Raw genomic sequence first — 25007 nt, forward strand, 5'->3', positions numbered from 1 at the left:
ATGAACAGGAAAGATGGAGATTCTGTCCTCAAACGAGGAGGAGGATTCATCTCTAGTTTCCATCTCACTGCCTACCCGTAGGCAAGCTCACTGCTGTTAGGAAGTGTGACAGGAGGATGTTCTTCCAGCTGCAGGAGAGGAGTCATGTTGCCCATTGTGGTTTTTATTTGTGCATATGTTTGTGTATGCATGCACGAATTTGCGTGCCTCCACTTTTGTTTATGTGTTTTGCTCATACACTGCCGTGTAAGAATGCAAGATCATCTACTGCATACTCCTCTAAAGGAAAAAGCATTACTTTTTAAGGTTTGTTTCTTTTTTAACAACACCAAATAAAAATTGATGCATACAAAAATTAAAAAAAAAAAGAAAAAAAAGAAAAAAAAAGCAGATTATTGATTTATTTACAGCTCTTCCCCTCCTATCCTTGTGTTCATTTCATTCCATTTTCCTTTTTGGATCCAAAATATTGGCCACAAACTTTTTGCTATCTCTTTATTCAGTTCATGCATTTTGGCTTTTGCTGGGGGAGATCACTGTAGGTCTTGCTTTGAATGTGTCTCAGTGGCTTAGGGACAAAATTAGGCTTAATTGCACTAAACTGTAGTTATGTGAGGTTTACTGGATTCATTTTGGTGAATGGGAACTTTGGGGGTCTGGGTGAGGGTAGGTCTATTTCTCAATTGTTTTTACAAATATGCTAATTTTGTATCAAATCTGCATTGGAGCGTGGTTGCCAAAACTACACTTCCACTACAGTTGTAGAATAAACTTGCAAAGATTTATTCCTTTTGATGCTCAATGGGATTTGGGGTTTCTTGGTACCTGCTCCTATCCTCTGCATCAGGAGAGTGGGACGCTAGCTCTGTGTGGATGAGATTCAGCTGGGAGCTGCAAGCTTGCACTTGGCTGGATGAGGGAACCTCTATAAACCAATTAGCTCTGGAAATATCAAACCCTGTTGGCAGAATACAGACTGTCCCAGATCGCCATTGCACTCTTCTGTACAAAGAACTCTTTATATGATGTGAGTTCTGCGGAGAAGTTTTAATTCACTAGGGAGTCTGTAGAGAAATTATTATGCATGGCTGACTTGGTGGAGAAGAATTTTGACTTCCAGCTTGGGCATTCCTCCAGTGATTAGTTGTAACATGAAATAGAAACACAAACCTGTGATTTATTGGTGAAATATTTAAGATAGATTGTTAAATTATTCAAACAGCAGAGTTTAAAGTGAGCATGCAAGCGAAAAAAAAAAAGAAAAAAAACGTCATCCAGATAAGAGCTTGGCTTTCTTGACATTTGAAAAACTTGTGTTTGGATTCACTGTATATTTGAAAGAAAATCTTCTATTTCAATATGGAGAGACTGCACTATAGAATGAAAGAGTTCAGCCTTATTATCCCACAGTAAAACTTAACCTCAAATATTTCTCCACCTGCTCTCTGCAGACTGTTTCATCGGTATTGCTATAAATTGTTGTAGCCCTCTTTGGTTTCCTACCAGTCAGCTATCACATCTTTGGGCACATGCCCAACCTGGTTGCATTTTTCCTCTTTCTATGAATGTTAATGGAGAGGCTTTTTTTGCTTTCTGTTGATAAACCAGGTGGTTTCTGCTCCAGTCTTCCTGCCTGGTGTTTGAATATCACTTCGTTTTGTCCTAGATTTTATTTTTTATTTTTTATCTTTTAATGGAGTCTTAATAATACGTTTCCAACTATTCAGAACAAAAGGTGTTGAAATTGCTAATTCCTACAGAATGTATATTGTTTTTCGTTTCTGTGCACCTAAATTTCTCCAATTTGATGGAGATTACTAGCTTCTACAGCCATCTCTATTCTGAATATAATATCAGTGTGACACTTTAAAAGCAAAGTTGATTGGACTTTGACACATCTCCAGTGAAAGCACGTGGGAAATACACATCAAAATCCGTAGACAGCTTTGAAAAATTCAGCTCTTTCTCTTCATTTACTCCCATTTCAGTACCAAAAAAAAAAAAAAAAAAAAAAAAAAAAAGAAATGTTTTTCAAGTCTGACCTCCTAATGTGAGCTCTCCTTATTGGGTTCTGCAGCTGAGAAGGAGAAAACTTGCAAGGTCTGACTCTTTCAAAGATGTGGCAGCTGAAAAGGAGATAATTAGGACAAGCAAATCCAAACAGCACTTTTGCAAATTGTATTTATCCTTTTCTTTTTTTCTGTGTGTCCATATTCTACTTTTCCACCTGCCTTCAAAGACAAGCTGATAAAAAGGATTTGCTTGGCCTTTTTGTTGCTGGTGCCACATGCATGGGGGGAGGGTGCTGTTTGTATGCTGTGCTGCAAGACAGATGCTGCAGGTGAAATTGCCCCAGAGGGGCAATCCCATGTGGAGGGGAAGCTCATGGGAGTGAAGCCCTTCTTTTTTTTTTTTTTTATTTCTGTTTTTCGGGTCTTAGCTCTGATGTTGGACCAGGTTCTTTATGGCTTTGGATGCACGCAAGTGTTTATGGAGCAATCAACTCTTTCGGCAGCAGCAACCATCACGTAATGCTTTGGTCTTTTGTAGTAGATTGTGTGTGTGAGAGCTGAAAGCTCTGAAAGGAGGGAAAGGGGTTTGCTTAAATGTGAAATGCAGGGCTTTCTTCCTTGGAAGGAGCCTACTTGTGTTTCTTTATGCTTTTCAGCTCAAGGCTGAGAGCGAACATGCGTATGTGCGAGGGCGTGCTCACATCTGTGCCCATACAGTTGCTCAAGTGGGAAAAAAACACAGTTGTGGTTCACACAGGAGGAATTTCTGATGAAGACAACAGTACTAAGCAGAAAGGCACATCCTGATCTGTGGAAAGTGAGGCGCACACTCAGGCACGCATACTCTCTGGGCTCTGCATAATGCGAGCAAAGTGCTGCCCTTTAATGAACGTAACCTATGGCGGCTGGGATGCAGCCGGCCAGACCCCACCATTAATAAACTGGGAACATTCTTCTCCTTTTTAGTCCCTTTCAATGCCAGCCCTGTGGTTTGATCTCCCTTGAATGCTGCTCCCCCTCATTTGGGGCTCCAATTCTGAGAAGATTTGGTGCATTGTTTGAGGTCGCAGGATGTCGGATTGATTTCGAAGCTTTTGTATTGACTCCGGGCTCCTGAATGAAGCTGTCATGTGTGTCTGTGGTTGGCTAGCAGGCTGTCCGGCTGCAAGCTGTGCCTTCCTTTGTTGTTTAGGCCTCATTGAGCTGAGGGAAGAGGCTCATTTCAGGGTGATTTACCACCACCCAAACACCAGCTGTCTGTTGTACTCCTGCTTGCCTCCACCTTGGATTCAGCTTCCCCCTTCTCCTCTCCCACTCTACAGTGTCCCTCTGTGGACACTTGGGCTTGATTTCTTCAAGACTTGTGTGTCACCCCTGCAGAACAGCATAAAAACCATAAATACTGGTTATACTGTTCACTCAATGTTTTTTTAAGCTCCACCAGCCCCCTCCCCCCCCCCCCCCCCCCTTTATTTTTTATTCCCAGGGTTCACCATTGTGGTGCTATACAATTTCTTTTCTTGGTCAAAGAATGAACTGTGTCTGTAGGAAAGAAATACATGATAAAACCATCACGTTCTCCCATGCTTTTTACTTAGTGGTCTAAAAAAAATGGTAGTGGTTTCAGTTAAAAGTAGCTGTGAGTCTCAGCAGCATGGCAACAGGTTGAATTGTTCACCTTTCTTCTGCAGGATATCAGGATATGCTTACCTGCATGCTCATTCCTTAGCAGGGTATTTCGAAACTGGAAAGATGGGGAGAGCATGAGACATTTGAAAGCCAAGGTCAGATCTGGGACTTTCCAAGGAGAAATGGAATCTATCCCCAGGTCTACGTCCCAACATGAGTACGCATCAGGAAAGCAAGAAGCAAAATAGTATGTATGCTTGACCCTGTCTGATGAAGGTACAGAGTACCTGGACTTTCAAAGGAGGTGCTCTGCAGCTGCTGGCACTGTCCCACTTTTGGCAGTGTTCACAGCTTTGTTGCTCAGAGGTCTTTGGAAGTGTGAGGGAAATACTGTGCCAGTGCCTTGGGGGTGAGGGCATTGCCAGTATTTTCAGTGGCTGCTGCTCAAACATGAGGAATGCTAATGAGAGTTGAATAGATTAATGCCTAGAAATACATGGTAGTGGCAGCACGGTGAGTGGCACAGAGTTGCTGATCCAGGCCACCCATTGTGCTGCTGTCTCTGGCCACAGATTTGGAAGAGCAGAAGGAAGACCTTAACACAGCTTGTGTTAGACTGGGGTGTGTAAAAACCTGCTTTGAGTGAGTGCCATCCCCTCAGAAGGGTCAACTTTGGATGTTTGTGCAATAGGGTGAGGAGCCCATGAGCTCCTGAATGAAATAGTGCTCATCATCTGTGAGCAACAGAATGGCTGCATGAAGCTCGGTGACCAAATTTTTCTTCTCATTTATTTCCCCCCCCTCCCTGCTTCAATGACACTCTAGAATCCTCCCATGAATCCCAGCCAGCTCTCCCCTAGCACAGAGCCTGGCGGCTCAGCAGAGGCCTGCCAATGCCATGTGCGTCATGTCTGACTCTTCTAAATGGGGCTGGCAGCTCTGAGCATGGCAATGATGCTGGTGTTTGCCACAGCCTTGGGGACAGCCCCGGCAGCAGGGATTTGTGTGCTCTCTGGATCTGCTGGAGCGAAGGTAGTTGTAACTGGCCCTCATTTGACTTCTGGGTGACATGGTTCAGTGTTTCTTGACCACAGGTTTCTAAAACTAGCGACCAGTTGCCCATGAAGCTGAGATAATCAATCCTGTTATAATAATTATTATTTTTCTCTCTCTTTTTTTTTCTTTTTTTTTCTTTTTTTTTTTTTCTGCAAACTTTGGCTAACTGCCAGAGCTCACAGTGTGTTGAAGTTGGTGAACCTGGTGGGACTCACCAAGTGACAGGGATATAACAAGTAGAATCACGAGACACTTTTGCTTTCCTCTTCTGTGCTCACTACGGAACCTTCTTGCTCCTTGCCTTGGGAAGGGGAAATCTGGAGATGTGTGGGAGCCAGCAGAAGCCAAAGCAAGCTCCTCCACCGGAAATGATTGCACCTACCTGCTTCTAAGCCACAGCATCACACCAAAGGCAAGAAGCACAAGAACACTTAATATTAATACATCTGTCAGTTTCCAAGATCACAGTGCTCCTCCCCAGATCTGTTATTAAAAGGCTATGAAACATGGAATGAGGTTTTGTAAATTAAGAGCGAATGTCTGTAGCACCATCAAGTCAAAGCTCTTTTCCTTCCCCTGCAAACATCAGGAGCGCAGGACTGTCCTGCTGGATGGAGCAGAGAGGGGTAGATTAGGAGGCAACAACCATGGCAGGATAGACCCGGTGAGGTGTTTTAATTTCTTAACAAAATCCTTGGGCACTACAAACTGTAAACTAACACAGAAATAAACAAACAAAAACTTGCTGACCCTTAGCACCCTGGAGGGTTCTGTTTCAGATCGCTGAATAAAAGCTGAAGTTGCATATGCATGTTTAATATAACACAAGGCACGTGCTGCGGCAAGCATGCTTTCTTCTAATCTGGTTCCAGACAGAAGCATCCAAACAGAAGCCCCTTTCCCTATCCCCACTGAACTGCCTGGTGTATGTGAGGAAACCCCTGAATGACAAGGCCTCCATCTGCTCTTAAACAGAGTTGCGACTGGCTGCAAATGTTGTCCATATGCTTTTTTTTTTTTTTCCCTCCTTTGCCTTTCAACTTGGCTGTCTAATGTTAGATACCTATTCCCAAATTAAATGTCAGTTCATAAAAAAGCTTTCCTAAAAAGGTGAAAGCATTAGCTAATTCAGGTGATGCCCATTAAGAAAGGTACATCAGCAGGAAATGGAAGGAGATAAGGTTATTCAAGCAGCATATTGTTTCTGTTTACTTTTTAAAAGGAATGGAATAGCCTTTGCATTCTTGCATTATCAAGGAAAAAAATGCTATCAAGTTTTGGGTTAATATCTTCCTTCTGTTCTTGACTGTCCACGTGATTATGGTTTGCCATCATTTCTGTGTTATTTCCAGCCTTACAGAAGAACACTGATGTAGCTTGCTATGAGGTTGTTTGTCAGGGACTGCGTCCTATAAGCCAGAGAAAGATGTAAAAATTCAACTTTTTCCTTGGTTTTTGGTGTTCAAATGCGGAGCTTCTTATCTTGTAGTAATGGCTTTCTGTGTGCACTGAAATAAAGTGACCAACCACAAGTGATGTGTGAATCCAGTTGCCTAAACAAAGGTGTGTTACTGCTATAGGCACCCTGAGATGTCTTGCCCTGTTAGAAATCTGTTAGAAATCTGTTAGAAATATGGGCTCTCCATGAGGCCCTCTTGTATCTATAACTTGCCTTATGTACTTTTGGTATCTAGAAGGTCGCCTTTGCTTAGGAATATGATCATCTCTTTGTGCTCTCATTTCTTTGTGCTCTCTTTTCCAACATAATAGCTTAATGCAATTACTTTACTTTTTAGTTTAATCATTTCTTTCTGGGGAATACTTTTTGAAGATATTACAGATTGAATTACTGAAGTTGTAGATATGACCTTTACCGTGCCCCCTGTTTCAGTGTCTCTTTTGCAGAGAGAAGGTGGAAAAATAATTTTTGCACATTATTGGGTCTTCCTGAGACTGGTGAGATGCTGGGGTCACCAAGAGAGACACCTGGCCACTTGCAAGCTCTTCCAAGGTGACCTGAAGTTTATTGGCCTGTTTGTAATTCCTGCCACCAAGGGTCAGCTCTCTGCTGTGCCCAGACAGTGAGCGATGGCTGCAATTCCTTTTAATCATTCCCTTTCTCTTCCTCATCATTTAGTTTAGAGCACTTCCACTTGGTTAAACTCATCAACTGCTTTAATGTTGTGGTATTCTTTTCAAACAAATACATCCAGATGAAATCTTATGATTCTCCATGGCTACATATGAGAAGATTTTTTCACCCTCTTGCTTAGCTGATGCTGAGAGTATTTGTTTTCCAGATGCAGACAGTGAAAGTTTTTGGAAAGAAAAAGAAAAAAAAAAATAGGCCAAGTGTGAGTCTATGGGAAAGTATATAAATATTATGTGTTCATGGGATCTCAATTGTGTTTTTGTTTGAACTTAATCAGCATTGTGACCAAATCTAGAATACCAACCCCTTTCTGCCATGGGGATTTGTGAAGATTTGGAGATTATCATGTTCTGATAAAAAAAAAAAAACTTTGATAAAGAACAAAAGTGATTCAAATGATCCCTAGAAAAAAACTAGGTTAACATGAGAATTCTGTTGCTCAGTCAACCTAAGGGGTTGTCAATCAAAAGGAGTTGGCTGAACTCAGCTTAAAACTGCTATGTAGGCAAATGAAAGGTGAGGAAATTGTTCCTCTGGAAATCTCCATTGGACCCAGCACGCTATTTCTGTGCTGTGCTATTGCTATTCAGTGTTTATGCTAGCGGACTGTGGTGTTGGGTGAGGTTGGTCTGTTGAAGTCCTGGCAAGGATTTGGTATTAGTTATATGGACTAGCTGTCTGAATGTGGGTAAGTTATGCCTGTAGGCCTGTATTTTGTGGAATCTAGTTATGCTAAATTCAAATTAGTACAATTTGTTAATGGTGAATGTGAGTGCTGACATAGGATCTGTACCTCAAGTCACTCCTGGCAATTGTGCTTCATGAGGGCGATGGATTTGTTCCTACCCATGTATGTGTATGAAAATCTCCAGGTTGAAATAGCACTGTGTTGAAATAACCTGTTCTTTTTCACTTTGGTTTGTTCATATTCCTGCTGTTATTTTTCCAAACACTGTGTTTTCCTTGTGCCCCTGTGTGACTTCACTGATGAGGTAATGATGGTCCCTGGAGAAGTCTCCTTAGTAAGCTTGGAAGCTATTTCTTTATGGAAGAGTGTCTCAAAGCAATGAAAAATGAGTCCACAGGTTTCCCTAATACCTTCTCTTTCCCCGTCTCTTGTCTTAAATACAAATAACTCAATCTTTGATTTCAGGTTGTGATGGTATTTTTCTTGCCTTTTCTCTTATAGGGAAAAGTCATTGGAGATGCAAAACTGCTCATGAGCTGTGGTTGCAGAAAAGGGAAAAATGCTCAAATGAAAGACTCAGATCAGGTCAGTCGATATGTACTTTTACTGGAGAAGAAATAAGAGAATGTGTTAATCTTCGATTGATTTAAACTGTGCAGCTACATAGCAGGGTTCCTGGACACAAATAGAATATTTTTCATGGCCAACAGTGATACCACATTAATGTTTTTGCTTTTGTTATTTGTTGAAAACACTTTCAAGCAAGATTAGGGATTTATTGCACTGAGAGTGGGAATGCCCCAGCCTGACTTACTCCCATCTGGCTTATTTACTCATGAATTCTGGTTTTTCTTAATAATCCACTCCAGGCAGTGTTTTCTTAAAGGCTATTACTCTTCCTTGTTGGCTAAATGCACGCAACCTTTACTCTCTTAACAGTAGCTGCCTGGATATGCAGTCATTAAAAAGAAATGTGCTATTTTCCTCATGATTTTGTTCTAAAGTGACACCAGTAGAACATTCCTTAATAAGATTAGACGTGATAAACATGTAAAAACTTGTTCACAGACTGAAAACTGGTGGCCAGGTTTTAATATCCATTACTCAGATTGAATGGACTCATTCTAAAATTGGTCAAATTGACTTCAGTGGGACTACTTGTAGGATCCAGCAAATGCAGAGAAGGGGGAATGTGCTCTGAATGACAGAAGACAGTTTATTCCTACCATTTTGCACTTAATCTGACCAGCTGAGTTCGTTCCTGCAAAAATTTTTGATTGATGTTGCCTTCTGTCCTTCTAACTAGAAATGTCTGAATCCAGTGATCATTTGTTCCAAAGATGAAGTGGAATCTGGCTTGAGTAGAAGTGTTTTAATAGATTGTGGGTTATCCAATATTCACTGCAGTGGAGAGAAGCCATTGATCTGAAATATGAAACAACTGGCTGATTGCTGCGTAGTGCAGCTTGTGAACACCTGTGTTCAGGTACACATCTGAAGCAGATTCAGTGTGAAGAAAAACTCTGGGAGCTCCAGATGAATTGTCTTTAGCAGAGGGATTGAGTACTTAAGAGGAAAACAATTTCATTTTCAAGATGCATGTTCATCAACCTAATTAATAACAATATTGTGGAGCTTTCCAGAGAAGATCTGAGAACAGATCTGTCTGTGTACTGTGGTGGGCTGTGTTGGGAGGTACATTGTTCTCACAAGTGCTTTGTAGGATTGAGTCTTTTTTTTTTTTTTTTTTAAATAATATTGTTAAATAACAAAATCATAGCTCTGCACTATACTATCATTTTGTGATTGAGACGAGGATTTATACGACTTCTTGAAGAATAACTTCTATTCTCACAAATACAAGCTTAATTTTCTCATGTGGAAGTTCTATCACATCAAGAGAAAAATATAATTGAAACACTTCAGTGAATTTTACTCTTATATTTTGATATACAAAAGTAGCTCTTGATTTACCACAAGGATGTAGCAGAGTCAAACCTCTTGCAGTGGAAATTAAAAATGGAGAGGGAACATCTTGATTGCAGAGGAGCAATTTACAAAACATCATTTCTAACAAACTCTATGTTGGACATAAAATACATTAATCACAATACTTAAAATGTAGAGAGTGCAATAGCTTTTGGTAGGAAACAAACAATCCAGACAGTTAAATGCTTTATGGGACAGCAACAAATTAGTCCTTATCCCTGGTTAGTTTCTGAAGTCTAATTTTTGATGTCTAGTGCTGTGTTGAGCACCTCAGGATTTATTTTCTTTTCTTTTTTTTTTTTTTTTTTTTCTTCTTCTGTAACAGCATAAATTTTGGGGCAAGCATTAGATTCAGTTTGGAAAGTGCATCTGTTGTGCTTCTGTCAGGATGCTGACAGGATTTCAGGGGACAGGAGGTAGATAGGGAAGAAGTTCATGCAGGAGGGTGGGTGGCAGGGTGGAACATTTGTCTGTGAATGCAGGACCTCAACTCAGCTTATAAATTATCCCTTGGGCCTTGTAAGTAAAAGCAGACTTCTATGGTGACATTGGCTGGGAAAGGCAAACACTTGCTGACAATTGTAGGCTAATCCTTCAGGACACTAATTGCCAGAAAACCAAAGAAGCATTATTTTAGAAACAGCTTGTTTCACTTTGTGAAGGGGAAAAACACTGCATTGGATTAAGTTCTGTTTGCTGAGGTCTTTTCCTCCCCGCACTCAGTCTCAGAATTTAAAGATGTACCTTTATTACTGATGCTAGGGACTTTTCTTTTCTTCTTCTTTTTTTTTTTTTTTTTTGGTCTTTCTTTGCATTTCCTATTAATGCCATCGTAACTCTGTGAAAATGCAATTTTTTTCATCTGCTTGAGTGTAAGCAAAAATAGTTATATGGTTTTAATATCATAACCCATATAGAGGTTTGGGACAAGCCACCTACATTCTGGCAGAATTTTTTGCAGAAAAAGCAAGCAAACAAAAAAACAATGCTTTATATATATATATATATATATATATATATATATATATATATATATATATATATATATGTATGTATATTTATCACACTTTGGAATCTTTTGAAAGGTCACAGACATGCTACTCCACCACTGAAAATCTTTAGTTTGACCAAGATGTGACTCCATTGCTGCAGATTTAATGTACTGGTATTTTTCCAACATTTCTCTGGAAGGCAGGACACCTTTACCTTTTCAAAACGTAGACTGCTTTTCTGTCTCAAGGCCCCTGTCTCTATGGTGTTTTCCATGATGCAAATTGCCAATGGATTAATCTTGACCCTCTCACTGTTGAGTACAGAGGTCCAAACAGACTCTCATAAGGATGAGACTTCATAACAGTCACAAGGAAACCAACTGTCATGTTAAATTTTCGCTTGAGCTGGAGAGGGACCTGTGGTTTATATTTTATGGCCTAAATCAAACCTACATGCTGAGGGAAAAGGCTAAGCATTTCGGGTTGAACCCTACAAAGTATGTGATAACTTCCAAGGAAGTACAGCTGGGTATACTTGTCATCCTCCATCTTCATTCTGTGCCATGGACGGTCTTGAAGCTTTGGGTTGATAGAGTGGGGTTACTGAGAGCAGTCTCGAAATAGAGCCATTTCTTGGCAGCAAAGCCTCAGCGCCCTTGGCTGCCACTGGCACCACTTCTAGTTGTTTGTGTGCTCTGTGGGAGTGAAACTCATCTGTGCTCCAAGGCCAAGACCAAATCTCTGCACCACAAACATCCTACAGTAATTGTAAGGTTCATATAAGCTCTTCAGGGTGATTATTAGTTTCCCAGTAATTTATGCCTCTCTATAAATTATTATAGTATTGCTTATTACTTGAGGAGCATTATTGCATAAGAATGGCAATCCTGGGTTAGAATTTCCTTGTGCTAAATGGTATATTAACATAAAGCAAGAAAAATGGTTCCTGGTGAGTGATTTCAGCTGTTTTATATGTTCTGAGGAAGAAAAATGTCATGACAGGGAAATCGTGTGGGATGACAAATAGCATGTGTATTAAGGGCATGCGTAAGGTTGAGAACCAGAAGTAGCAAAGAGCTCCTTGCTCTCAATAAATACAGCTCTGCCTGTTGGGTTTTAGTTTTATTTGTTTTTCTCTGCTTCACCCAAAAGATAGACTCTTCATCATAACTCTTAGTCTTTGATTTTTGTTTTTGTTATCATTTTTTCTGGTGGCTCACGTGAGTTCAAGTGTTACTGCAAACTCAGGCCCTGTATGTCTTTCCATGTGTTTGTTTTTAGTTTTAATACGACAAATGTATACCTTTTCTGGAAAAAGTATCCATGCTGCAAAGTAATTATTTACTGAATGGTAGATCCAGTTCATGTTGGCAAGGATCAGATTAATCATTATTAATCATGACCTCTCTGACAGTAACCTCATCCCTTGCCTAAGTGCTGTTCTTTATTAAGAAGTAATAGCAATTAAGGGATGGTTGGGCCACTGCTCTCATTGCACCAGCACAGAGCTGGGGACTTCGGGCAGAAAACAGAGGAACTGTTTATTAACTGTTTATTGTATTAGAGTATTGAAACTAATATCTTCCCAACTGCCTGTTCCCCAAAATTTACTTTAGGTTTTAAAATCAGGCAAAATTCTTTAGAAGAGAGCAAAGAAATAACATTTTATATCTCTCTCTTTGATACGTACAGGGTAGCAGTGGTGACATGGAGCAAACATGCCATATTCTTTTGATCTCTACCAAAGTTGTTCTGGTTGTATCATTGTTTAATGTTTGGAGGAATTTACTGAAAAATAAAAATAACAGCAAAGACAAAGTGTCTAGTACAAATTACCTAATAAACCTAACCAAAATTTTATGTAGTAAGGGCTACTGGTAATTTCCCACCTTAAAAAACATGGAGGGAGCTTGACAGGAGGAGAGAAGGGTAAAAAGTATACAAATAAACCCACTTCTTTAAATAGCTGACTGGCCTGACCTGAACTGTGTTGGAGCTAAGTTCCTTTGGCAGCTGGTGCTGCAATGTCTGTTGAGGGCATAGCAGAGGGCTGAGACCAGATTTCAGGAATCTGCCTTAGCTTCATCTGCCTTGCATTCTTCCATTTGTCAGCGAGAAATGTACTGAAGCATGAAGTGAGGGAGTGCAAAGGCTTCTGCAGCCACACTCCATCTGAGTAAGTCTGGATAACACACCCCCATGTTTAATGTTTCTTACTGCTGAAAGAAATCAGAGAAATAAAAATAAATGAAAGCATTGGCTAACTGTTGGAAAAACACAGGTGGAAGAAAGCAGAAAGAGAGAATTGGGGGAGTGAATATATTCCTGCATCTGCTGCTTGTGGCAGAGATTTAATCTCAGCATGAAAAATCATTGGATTTGGCGTGGGTTATAAAGTGATAAAACAAGAAGTAAAATACAAAGAGGACATGAATTGTCTGAGGTTCCCCAGCAGTAAAGCGCTCTTAAACATATTTCACTCACTGAATGAAACAGGACAGGTAATCATATAGGGAACACAGGACCATAGGGAACTTCCATGGTCATCCAGTCCCTGAGATCTTCAAGAAGCAATTTATGGGTAACGGTACTGATAAACACGTCCAAATTGGCACTGATACATACTGAAAGCAATTCTTGAAGCTCTGTCATTACACTCACCCCATTAAAAGACTATTAGTCTTTTAATTTTCAAAACACTCATTCACATAATCACTACATCCTGTTCCTGGCACCACATTAGTTGTTTTATTTTATCTTCAGTGCCATGAGTGTTGGCCTCAGCAAGGTGGAAAGACTTAGCTTTTCCATTCACCTGTCACAATTTTCTAGATACTGAAAATGCTTTAGATGGGTAACTATTTCATGTGATGAATTAAAATATTGTATTTTAATTCATTGTATAATTTTTGTATTATTATTGTATAAAATTCAAACACAGATTACTTTTATCATTTTTATAACTTCGTCTCTTATTTCCAGGGGTATCTGCTTGGGAACAACAGGTTTTTAAATGAAACTCACCAGCCACCATTTCTCCGGACATCCCCAGTTCTCAGGGCAGTTGCCATTTAGAAATTGCTGTATTGAGTGCTTAGCACTTATGTTCCTGATGGTTTGAGTGGTTTTTTTGTTTCATACATCTGTTGTGTGAACCAGAAGTTGTTGAGCAATGGTAATTGGATGGATAGGTCCACATTCTTCAGATTTATGTAAGTTTTGGAAGGATGGTGTTATAAAAAAAAAAAAAAAAAAAAAAGAACTTCCCAGTAGTAAACCTCTGAACTGAACAAAAGAAGTTGAGACTGTGGATGTCCTTTACAAGTTCAGCTGCAATAGCCCTGGGTTGAAGCAGGTTACACCTCCCATTGTACAATGCCAATGGAAAGCTGACATTTCTAAATGACCTTTTATAATTACCTATTTCCTTTCCTCACTCATTTTATGAATAGTCTTGTACTAAGTTCAAGAGTTTCCCACCTTATGGTCTCCTCTTACAGTTCATATTCATTTCAAAATGGGTTTGGCTTCCTGTAAAGTGTAGCACAGTGTAGACTGAAGTTCAATAGAACCTTTCCTTTCTACAGGAAAGGAGAAGGGAGGGGGAAAAAATAATAATAATAATAATAAAAAATCTCATAGTGCACTTTTATAGGAAAGGCTCCAGAAATGGCAGACAGCAAATTGTGGGTTTGTTGTTTTTTTTTTTTGCCCCCCTCCTTCTGAGGCGGTTCTGAATGCATGCTCTAACACAGTGTCCTACCCCTGCTGAAGATGTAAAACGTAGGTCTCTGACCTTTTCTAATGAGTGATGATTCCATGTCATTTTCCCTCCTGAAATGGAGTATATGAGTACTGGCAATGAGGTTTTATCCAGGTTCTAAAGCAAGAAATGTATTTTCCAACTTGATCCTGTTCCTGCACTAAGATACATTATTCTTTACTTCCTGCCCTAAATTGGTGTGGACTGCACTGATAGGTCCTTGTTCCACCTCAGAGGTAGAGTTGTTTCAGTGGTGATTGAAGGGAAGCTGTAGAGCTTCGAAAAGCAATTTGAGAGCCCTCTGAATGAAGTACTTCACACATGAAAAAAAACTGGTGTTATCAGTTGTCATCATAAGCCTCAAATCCTGGAATTTCAAAGGGTCATTTTTACATGTCAAATGCAAACATGCAGGAGTGTGCTAAAAGAGAACTTAAGGAGCTGAACAAAATGATGCTTGATGTCATTTCAGGTTTGCAATCCAGGAGAGCATTAATAACTGTTTTGTTGCTGTCCTTGATACTCTCTATACAGAAAAGGAGAATAAGAAGTGGGAAACTTCACTGTTAAACATCTGCAAGTGTTCCAGTGTATGCCTCCTGTTAGGAACTAAGAGGAGACAACACAATCAGGGCACAAAAAACGTGTAGGTGAATGTGAAAAAGGTATAGCTGACGATTTGGACCAAACTGGTTATCAAGACCATATTCCCACATTACACTCTGGAAAGATCCTTAGTGGATGCCAACATATGAAGACAGCATGGCAGGGTCAGTGTAAGTCAGTCATCTCTTAGATGACAGATGTATGTGAATCCAGATCTCATCTTCTTGGAGGTTTGTGCAAACTGAACAGCCTGCTCAGAGCTGCTGGGATCTGTAAGCTGCAAGGAAAGTGCAAAATGGAAAATGTGTTGGGCGGCAAATAGCAGAAGGGGAGAAGGACCTGTCATGCCTTTATCTTTGTGGAGAACTTCACACTTATCTTGGCATGGGCACAAAATTTACCGAAGCAGAATTGTGTCAGCTTGCCCCCACTTTTTTACTTGCATTGTATTGGAATCAGTATCAAGACAAGATGAATTGAAACCCTAAATCCCAGCAAATCAGCTCCCTAGAAATGTACCCAGTATGGTAGTTCTGTATTCAGTCAATATTTAGTCATTGCGTTGGTTATTCACAAAAAGCGTACCCATCTGAGTTACTTTTCTAGCAGCTCAGGTAGTGGTTTTTCCTGTGTTTCTTATGGGAACAAGTTTTGCTGTTGAGTTGACCATGCTGATAGGAACATTTCTTGCATTGCTCCATCTAAAATACTCTTTTCACAGAATCGCAGAATGGCCAGGATTGGAAGGGACCTCAAGGATCATGAATCTCCAAACCCCTCCCACCACATGCAGGGCTACCAACCTCCACATTCAATATTAGACCAGGCTGCCCAGGGCCCCATCCAACCTGGCTTTGAACACCTCCAGGGATGAAGCATCCACAGCCTCTCTGGGCAGATGTTCCAGCACCTCACCACTCTCTGTAAAGAATTTCCCCTGGCATCCAACCTCAATCTTCCCTCCCTGAACTTAAAATCATTTCCTCTTCTCCTGCAGTTATCAACTCTTTCAAAATTTGTAGGCTCCTGTTTGCAGGCTCCCTTTAGGCACTGATAGGCTGCCATGAGGTCACCTCATAGCCTTCTTTTCTCCAGGCTGAACAAGCCCAGCTCCCTCAGTCTATCTTCACAGGGGAGGTGCTCCAGTCCCCTGATCATCTCTGTGGCTCCTCTGGACCCTCTCCAATAGCTCCCATATGTACTTACACTTTTGTTATGTTTCATTTAGTGAGTTTCTTGTCTGAGCATACAAGTCAGGATGGTGACAGAGAGCAGCAACTTAATGTGTACATATAGGTTAAGTTTAGAACTTGGTGTTAACTTTTTGGCTTGCCAGGGATACAAGTGAAGAGATATTGTCTTGAGACACACATAAAATATATAATATGGTTAATGTAAATATCTGTGAATATACCTCTGTGTGTGCGTGCGTGTGTATAATATACATGTATATATGTATGTGTGAATGTATACAAATATGCAGTATGTATATAATATAAATAACATAGATATATGTGTTTATATAATAATTGTACATTTTATATATATGCTATATATACAATAGGGCAACAAAAACATAAAAGTAGTGATATATTTGACCTTTTTTTTTTTTTTTTTTTTTTTTTTTTTTTTTTTTTTTTTTGTGAAGCACTGCCCAGATACATATAGCAAAGCTAATTAAAAACATACTGCAAGTTATTTTAATACTTTTTGAGAACTTTTTGAGATGTTGAAAATTACAAAATTTGTCAGCACTGCAAGAGTATTCTGGATATTTCTTCCACACTCAGTGTGTTAACTTATTATTTTATGAAATAATACAAGTCCAACTTTGATAACTATATAAGAAAACTTACATATCTTCTTAATAACAAAAAAACATGCATCTTCACAGGCACACATGTGTAGGTGGATTGAAAGATTATTATTAGTAATCACTGCATTTTAATTGCCAGGTTGCACAAGTGCATTTTAACACATAATACACACAGGTTTCAATTTGACTCTGTGTGTGGCAGGCATAAGGGTTAGCCATTCACTCTACCCTCCCCCCCATAGCATTACATTGTCACCTATGCTGGACACATTCAAGTTACTTACAATGCTTTGTGTCAATTGGTTCAACTTTACAGAGATGCTTCTTCAGTCCATCTGCCATGGGGTTCCAACATAACCAGACATTATTTAATTCCTGTAAGATCTCATCTCTCTTTGTAGATCCAGGATAGCAGCATTGGTATCCTTTGTGTTAAAGACTGGAGAGCACCCAGAAATTAGACTGGTGTGAGACTCGTCTAAGATAGGTTAACACTGGCTCAAAACTTAGTGTGGTTCCTAATAACATCTCAACTCACGAAAGTTTTATTCTTTTGTTTTTAATGTTGTATCTCTAAATGATCTAGACAAAAAAATCTGATCTGAAAAGTGTGTGGGGGGAAGCCATAACTCAAGAGTTAATCCTCTCACAACTGGTTTCAGCCTTAAGAATGTATTCACAGCTGGGTTATAAACCCTCAAAACCAGTCAACTTAACCTTAACTAACACAACATTACTAAGGAAGTGTAATGGGATTGTTCTGCTATGTCTCATCAAGCGTCATCAGTTTAGTTTACAACTGGAGGTTGTAATGTGCAAAACCATTTCAAGAATAGTATCTTACTTACAGGAATTATTGAATATTAATGGCTTTTTTGTTTGTTTGTTTGCTTGTTCGTTTTCTGGAGAAAAACAAAAGGAGAGGGAAATGAAAAGCAACAGGAAACCAAACTGTCCTTCTTCAAATACTAAAGCATTTTTGGAGGGCAGCGGGATCAGTCTGACAGCTGAGTGTTGGTGTAGGCGACCAGAAAATCAATTCTCTTTCACCACTGCTGATCTATTCTACAAACTTAGCAAAGTTATTTCACTTTATTTTCCCTCTTAATCTTATCTGTTCAAAGAAGTGTGTTATTTGACAGGGGAGTTATTTCAGTCTGTTGTTGCAGTGGCTTAATCTCTACCTGCAAACAGGAAAAAGCTATGAGGGAAGAGGCTCCATGTTTTGTCCTTCCAAAAACACCCATTGTGAATATTTTAGTTGTTGGCATCAAGTCCTTTGTAAAGAGCTCAAATGTTTTGGAACAGAGAGTAAAGCGTGATTGCCATATCCCAAAGATGGGGTCAGGAAAGATGATAAACTTAACTGTTCCAACTCAACAACCTTCTTATTGTATGCTGGGCTGCCTGATCATTTACTTATCATAGTGTAAAACGTGTGATGATGAGATGATGTAAGAGTTTCCATTTGGGTGCAGATCTTTGTCTTGTCTGTAGGTGCTATGGACTGAGAATTCAGTAATTTGCCTAAGGCTCTGGAGCATCTGTGTCAACAAGATGACAAGAAACTGCAAGACACTTTCCATGGACTCTGTGTTCTCGTGTGCTGAAAGATGAGATCTGTTGTAGGTAACTTTGTAGGGCACTCCTATGGTTTGACTTTATATGAGCTGATTCATGTGTGAATCTTCCATACCTCCCTCCACTGTTTTAGGATGTTTTAGGAGATGGAGGCTCTGAGTTGAACCACAGCTATATTCTTAATGAGGTTGACTGAAGTCTCTCTCAGCACACTCCCTAGAAGTCAGCGGTTGTATCTAGAAAACAAGAGAATGAATTGTAATGAATAACAGCCTGCAAAAGCTTTTACATTCCCTTTTTATCATTATCAAATCATGCTGAAGAGGCTGCAGGGAGACAAAACTCTCAAACTTCATTTCCATGAAGCTGCTAGGATGAAGACAGGGCATTTCAAAAATCAATACTGAAGATTGTATTCCAAAAAGCAAATGGGAGAGTCATTATAAGCTGCTTTCCTTCTCATCTCTAATTCCCCATATTCATAACTTAAGCCCTGTCATTTGGATTTATCCTCTGTGGCCTGCAGTGACACCAGGAAAAGTCCCTCTTTTTAATTCTGTAGCAAAAAAAAATAACAACACTGCGGGGTAGGATCATATCCCTACAGAAGTTTTAGGGCTTAAACGTTTCATCAGATTTTGCTGTACTCTCCCCCTCCTGTTTGTCACCCCTCTCTCTCCTCTGCTGTTATACATCAATCATCTTCTTTCCTAGAGGCTAGAATACAAGCAGTGTAATCCCGGAGTGAAAGGCTACCGATACAGCCAATCCTGCATGTGATTATTGTTCTGTTCTACTAGATGCCATCATTAGATCTAATGACAGGCTTTTGCTGATGGGCACGTTTCAGCTATTACAAAGCAATAGGGATGCTAAACTAAGAACTCAGTTTTCTGGTCATTGGGTGATTTGTTGTATCTCTGTTTACTTCTATTTTAAGGGGCTTTCTAAACTTCTCCTGCTTTTATTACTTCTTGGTTTGCGTTATCATGGCATTTACAGCATTATAAATGCAGGTTTTTCAAACAGTAATTTTAATTGTGACCTGGAAACAAACCTTCAATCAGATTCAAACAGCTCAGCTGAACTTTTCGTAACAAGTAAAGCACTGGTATTCAACTAACTGATGACTTTGAAATAAAGAAGGCTTCCTGTTCTTTTGGAGAAACTACTGCAAGCTGCCTTCAGAAGAGATTTTTTATTTGTACATGCATGTGCTTGGAAGTTCAGAGTGTGATTAGAGGAGAAGGTGATGTTAACTGCAGCAAAGTTCCCTAATAATAGATGCAGGAGAAGCTGATGAACAACAGTTGACTCTTGGCAAGCCCAGACAATGCCAGCTTGTTCCAGCAGCACCATCTCCCTTCTCCTGTGTTTATTGAACTGGACTCAAGATCACATGAAATTCTGCTGGCAAGTTTGAGAATGAACTCTGGTGGGAACCCAGTACTTTCTCTCATCTGTTAAGCCCTTATTAAACCCTACCATTACTTTTTCTAACTCCCCTCTGGACTTTGAATTACACTGCTCTGAACATTGCACATGTGAGTAAGAGCTTAAGGTCTTGCTGACTTGGGTGGTCCCATTAAAAAAGACCAGGTTTGCTGTCTTGGCTGCAGAGCCATTCCAAACATTGCTGCTGTTTTTCTTCCCCCAGAATTTCTCACCTGATTTTTTTTTTTTTTTTTCCATGCTCAATCTATTAATGTGTGTTTTAACCAGTTAACTTTGGAACCAAAATATTAACTGCACAGGAGGCAGCTATTCTGAAGGTTCATAAAATATGTATCTGAGCTGGGAATATAAAATGCTCCCATTTTGTAGCAGACAAAATGGATAAAGTGCTGAGTGAAAATTGAGAGGGACCCAACTCAAACCTTTGAAAATTCCTGCCAGTTGCAATGCACTGTATTTATTTTGACTTGGAAGGCTCAATCCAGTCCAGATGAGGTCATTTGGTTGGGAGCACACGTGTCCACACAGACCCAGGAGGGAGGGAATCGTGCAGGATGCTTCTGCCCTGAGGTGTTGAGCTGCCAGGCAGCAGTGGTGGGAGCAGGGCTGGCAGCCTGGCTACGTGTTGATGCTGGCATCGGAGCGTAACTTAGGGGTGGAGATGTAGTAATGTTTAAGTTCATTTCTTTCAAGACAGGAGGGACTGTGTAGCTTTTGTATCCTCAGCTGTTTGCTGAATCGGATAAATGGAGGCAATGCTTGATGTGCTCCAAGAATTTGGAGATAGGGGAATATACTTAGGAAGGGTGGCCTGTAGTTACTCTTTCATAGAACTCCACGTGGCAGAGAGCCTGTTATTTCATATGCACATCTTTCAGCTTGCTGTCTTTAATCTTTGCCCTCACAGCACCTGATACCTGCTCAGCACCATTTTCTTTTCCCCTCCCTCTGCTCATACCTCTTCCCTCACTTGTCTCATCAGGAAGATTAGTAGCTTGGGCATTTGTCTCTATGAAATTTCACTTTTCTCTCCTGGAGCTCTATCTCTTCCACTCACTGCTGCGGTGGGAACAGCTCCTGTACCCTCCATGAGACGCCCCATCCTTGCTCCCCCATCTCCTCCCTGCCAGAACTGTGTTTGCCAACACTTTGCACAAGGAAGCCACCTCTATAAAAATAAACTGTGTTGAAATCTGAGAGACAGAAACCACGCCAACCTCACACTTCATTATTGGTAATGGCAACCTACTTGATTTCCATTTGCAAGCAGTAGCCTGCATACGTTCCTCACCATGTAGCCCTTATCCCTGCCCTGTTTTCTGCACAATTTCAGGTTCTCTGTGTATGCTGCTTGGTCTGCTTTGTGGTTTACTTGCTCTGAGCCACAGACACCCTGTGCTGAAGGGAGCGTTGCCTGCTTCACAATTAAAATATGGAAAAAAGCCTGTTAAGTCACTGAGTTAATTGCTTCGTTACTCATCACCAACAAAAGGTTGCCATCTGCAATGGGCCCAACACTTTCCTCCAAACAGCTTTTCCTCCGTAAAGTTTTGCTCCTCACTGGCTGTTTTTATTTCTGATTTGCACTAGAAACAGAGCTGCATTTCCTTTTCTTACCCTGAAGAGCACTGCCACATGGGCACTGCTTGGGGCCAGCTGGCTGCTCAGGCACTGCACTCCTGCACCTTGAATGCTGCCTGGGCTGAGTATTTAAGATGAAACTTTAGTTTTCATGTCTCTGTTGGGCGGGAAAGGGAAAAAAACAACAAAAAAGAATGATGGTGCAGGGTCAGTGGTAAGAGAAAGCAAGTTTTAAATCAGCAAGGTGAGTGCTGTGTTGCTGCCCATATCCTGTTCCCACTGCAGGAAGGGATGTGGCTCTGTCTGGGTCCTGAAAGGTGCTGTAGCCATGGGGCCCCACAAGGGCTGGAAGAGGGGACATACACATGAGGCCAGAGGAGCTGCCTGTATTGACTTTCACTCGATTTACTGGAGCAATTGAGTTTGTCAGGGAAATGCGAGACGGGCTCAATCAGCTGTCACACTGAGACACTCCTGTCACTACTGTCAATAGCTTCGAGTTTCTGATCCTTTCTCAGATTAGCTCTGTGCCAGAACATCAAATGAAAAGCTGTTTGGGGCATGGGAAGGGGAGAAAGTCTAAGCAGTTACCTAGGAATCAGTTTACAGACTTCAAAGTGCTGTCAGGTTTATTCTGATGGCATATAGCAATGCGCACGGAGCAATAATGTGCTCAGAGTGTAATTTAGACTTTCCTCTTCAGCCCCAAGTTCACTCCTAACTGGAAATCAGGGACATGGGAAGAATAGAGGCATCTCTCCCAGCACTTCCAAATGGCGTGCAAATGACCTTCCTCCCTTGGAAGAGCTGCACTTTAACTTGCTGGAATAAGACTCCTTTCTTATCTTATCTTTCAGCCTGAAGGACTCTTCTACCATTGTTGTGGCATTGAAATGAAGCTATTTCTTATGTTGTTGGGGCACAAAAGGTATCCTCTCAACAATAGGACAAGAGGGAAAAGAAAAGGGACAGGTTTGTTTTGCGCAGAAATGAGAAAAAGGAGCTGGGGGATGTTGGCCAGCCAATTGGAGCAGCTTTCTGGCACTGTTGAGCCATACGTGTGGGTCTGCCTGTTTGTTTGTTTGTTTGTTTGTTTGTTTTCTTTGTTTGGGTTTTTTAATACCTATATTTTATATCAGGCAAGAGCTCTGTGGATCAACATGATCTCTCAGGACATTTTCCTAGAATTTTTGTTGCATCTGGGACAGCACTATCAAGAACATTTCATCACAAAGGATGTCACTATGAATGTCTCTATGGAAAAATACAAAGGTTTCAGAAATAATAATAATAATAATAATAATAATAATAATAATAAACCTTCAGGGAATGAACAAAGTCTCATTTTTCTGTTCCAGCTGAAAAAGCTAATGGCAAGGTGAAATCACCCATTTACACAGAAGCCAACAAAGCAATGTTAATTCTATTAGGAAATAATCTACCACCAAAAAATAATAATAGGGGTAGAGAAGGAATCCTTTTGAGGAAAATTCATAGAGTAATTCCTGTGAGTTTTCTATTTTCTTCTCAGGGCTGAGATGTTAAATATTTTGCTATCAATACGTAAATTATGAAGATTACTGTTTGCTTTGCACTCTCACAAAGTAATTAAGCACAGGAAGAGCTGCATTCTGCTTTGGTACTTGTCAGCATTATTGCGTTGTTTAGGGAATGATCCATCTTTTTGACCAGTGCTGTTTTGGAGTGTGGGGTAGTGTCTATAGAAAGGACTGTCTTATATAGCACTAATGTGCTACACTCATTTTTAGTGCAATTTTAAGATTTTGGTTTTCTTACCCATTACCCAATTCCAGTTTTCTGTTGCTTTGAACCTCAAAGAATTAAATCCTTCACCTTTTCCTCATCCATTGTCCCAAAAATCACATCTTTCCTCCCTCCTGATTGCTCAGAAGAGGACGATGTATGTGGGTTTTAATACCAGTAGCAATTATATTTGATTCCCTGTGTGGCATGAACATGAAAAGACCACAAAAAAGCATGGGAAAACAGAAAGGAAAATAACAACAGCACATTGCATTGTCCTTACAGAGTATTTCAAAGCTAATGCTGGATACATACCTTTCTGTGACCTTTTCCTTAGATTAGTGGTATAGGCAGCTGATGTGCTTGTATTACACATTCCGATGTAGAGTCTGACTCACAGGCAAGTTTGGAATGTGTGTGTGCACACATGTGTGCTATCTAAGGGTCTTTAATGCTAGTTTTTGCTCTTTCCCTTTTTTTTTTTCATAGTGTCCAAGGTGGTAGTGATTGTCCATGGGCTTTGTTTATATTCACCTTTTGAGAGGAAGCTTAAGAATTTTTGTGAATCCAGATCTACTTGGGATGTGTTAATTTCCAGTATTTTATGTTTAAAAGCTCTCATTAAGTCTGAGAAAAGAGAAAGAAAACGAACATCTTGCTTCTTTCTAGCTGCAGGTGAATGAAAGATTTTCAGCTTCTGGGTCCCTTCAGGACAGTGTAGATACCTATAAAGGGAAAAAATTGGATGAGAAATAAACAACACCAGAGTTGGAAAAAAAAAATAAGTATTAAAGCTACCTCTCAGGTTGGATTTGGTTTTTATTTTAATGAGCTCCCCCATAGCCAGCTGGCCTTGATAAGACCCTGATGGAATGGAGCATGCCCATCATCCTCAGGTCAGACTTCATGGGAGGGAGGACAGCCCTAACGAAAGGCAAGGAAGCACCCCAATGACTCTGGCTAATTGCCTCCATCCTAGCAGAAAGGGACACAGGCAGGGATGCAATCACTCCCTCCATGCTTGACCTCCCTTGCTTGGGAAGCCAGATGGGCAGATGTTGTCATCAGTGGGGAAACAGGCATGTGTGGCAGCTATGTGTCACCATGGGAAGGGGTTAGTGTCACCTAGCTGAGGCTGGGGACAGCTGAGCAGATGGTCTATCTCCCAGTCTAACGATTCCCTTGTCGCTGTCCATCTCTGGGATTCTTGGGGCAGGTATTTCCCTCTGATCGCGTGTTTGTGCAGCGCCTAATTGCAGATGCAAGGGGTAATATAAATAATAAGGTTAAAAGTCGCTCTTCTTGAAGGGAGGTGAAAAGGGAGCGGAAACGGAGCTGCTACTCAGCTTCCCAGCTTTTCCTGCAGTCAAAAAGAGAGTGCAAAGGGTATTGCAGGATATGTCAGAGTATTTAGTCTTGAATGGTTTGCCATCCTGTTTTTATTCCCCTGCAGATATATTTCAAAGAAAGCGTTTAGATGGAGATGATGACCCCTGTTATAGCTGAGGTTGCCTGTCACTTCCCAGGATAAGTCCCTGGTGCAGTTGTTTGGGCTGTAGCAACATGCAGTGTTTGAGCTGAGGGTTCCCTGGTTGCACATCTGACTCTTGCCAAGTTCATTTCAGAGGAGGGCCATTTTCAGTGAGCCACTAAAATCTTGCTGTTCTTTATCACTTGGAAAGGTAGTTTTCCTTTTTGTTATCCCTTAGTTTAAGGGAGTTTAAGTACTCAAACTATTCCAATTACACCAGGATACATGAGCCCTTAAAAGAGATAGGAAATTCTCAGATTAAATGTACCCACATGCAGGCAGTCCATCCTATTTCCATTAACAGAAATATCCCAGAAAATAAATGTACAGGGAAGACATCAAACAAGCCGCAATGTGAGGATATCAGTGGATTTGATAGCTTTGCCCTCATG

The 25007-nt window shown here is 40.5% G+C and overlaps 1 protein-coding gene across 1 annotated transcript in view; it reads left to right on the plus strand.

Annotated features, from left to right (window-relative positions):
• The window catches only part of SETBP1 (SET binding protein 1), a 267955-nt gene that overhangs the window by 43066 nt on the left and 199882 nt on the right, over positions 1–25007 (plus strand). Inside the window, exon 3 of the mRNA XM_052670636.1 lies at positions 8039–8122. Within this exon, the coding sequence (XP_052526596.1) occupies positions 8039–8122 (84 nt within the window). The remainder of the gene's footprint in view (positions 1–8038; positions 8123–25007) is intronic.

Source organism: Tympanuchus pallidicinctus, unplaced genomic scaffold (assembly GCF_026119805.1).
Source record: "Tympanuchus pallidicinctus isolate F22 unplaced genomic scaffold, pur_lepc_1.0 scaffold9, whole genome shotgun sequence".
Classification (NCBI taxonomy): Eukaryota; Metazoa; Chordata; class Aves; order Galliformes; family Phasianidae; genus Tympanuchus; species Tympanuchus pallidicinctus.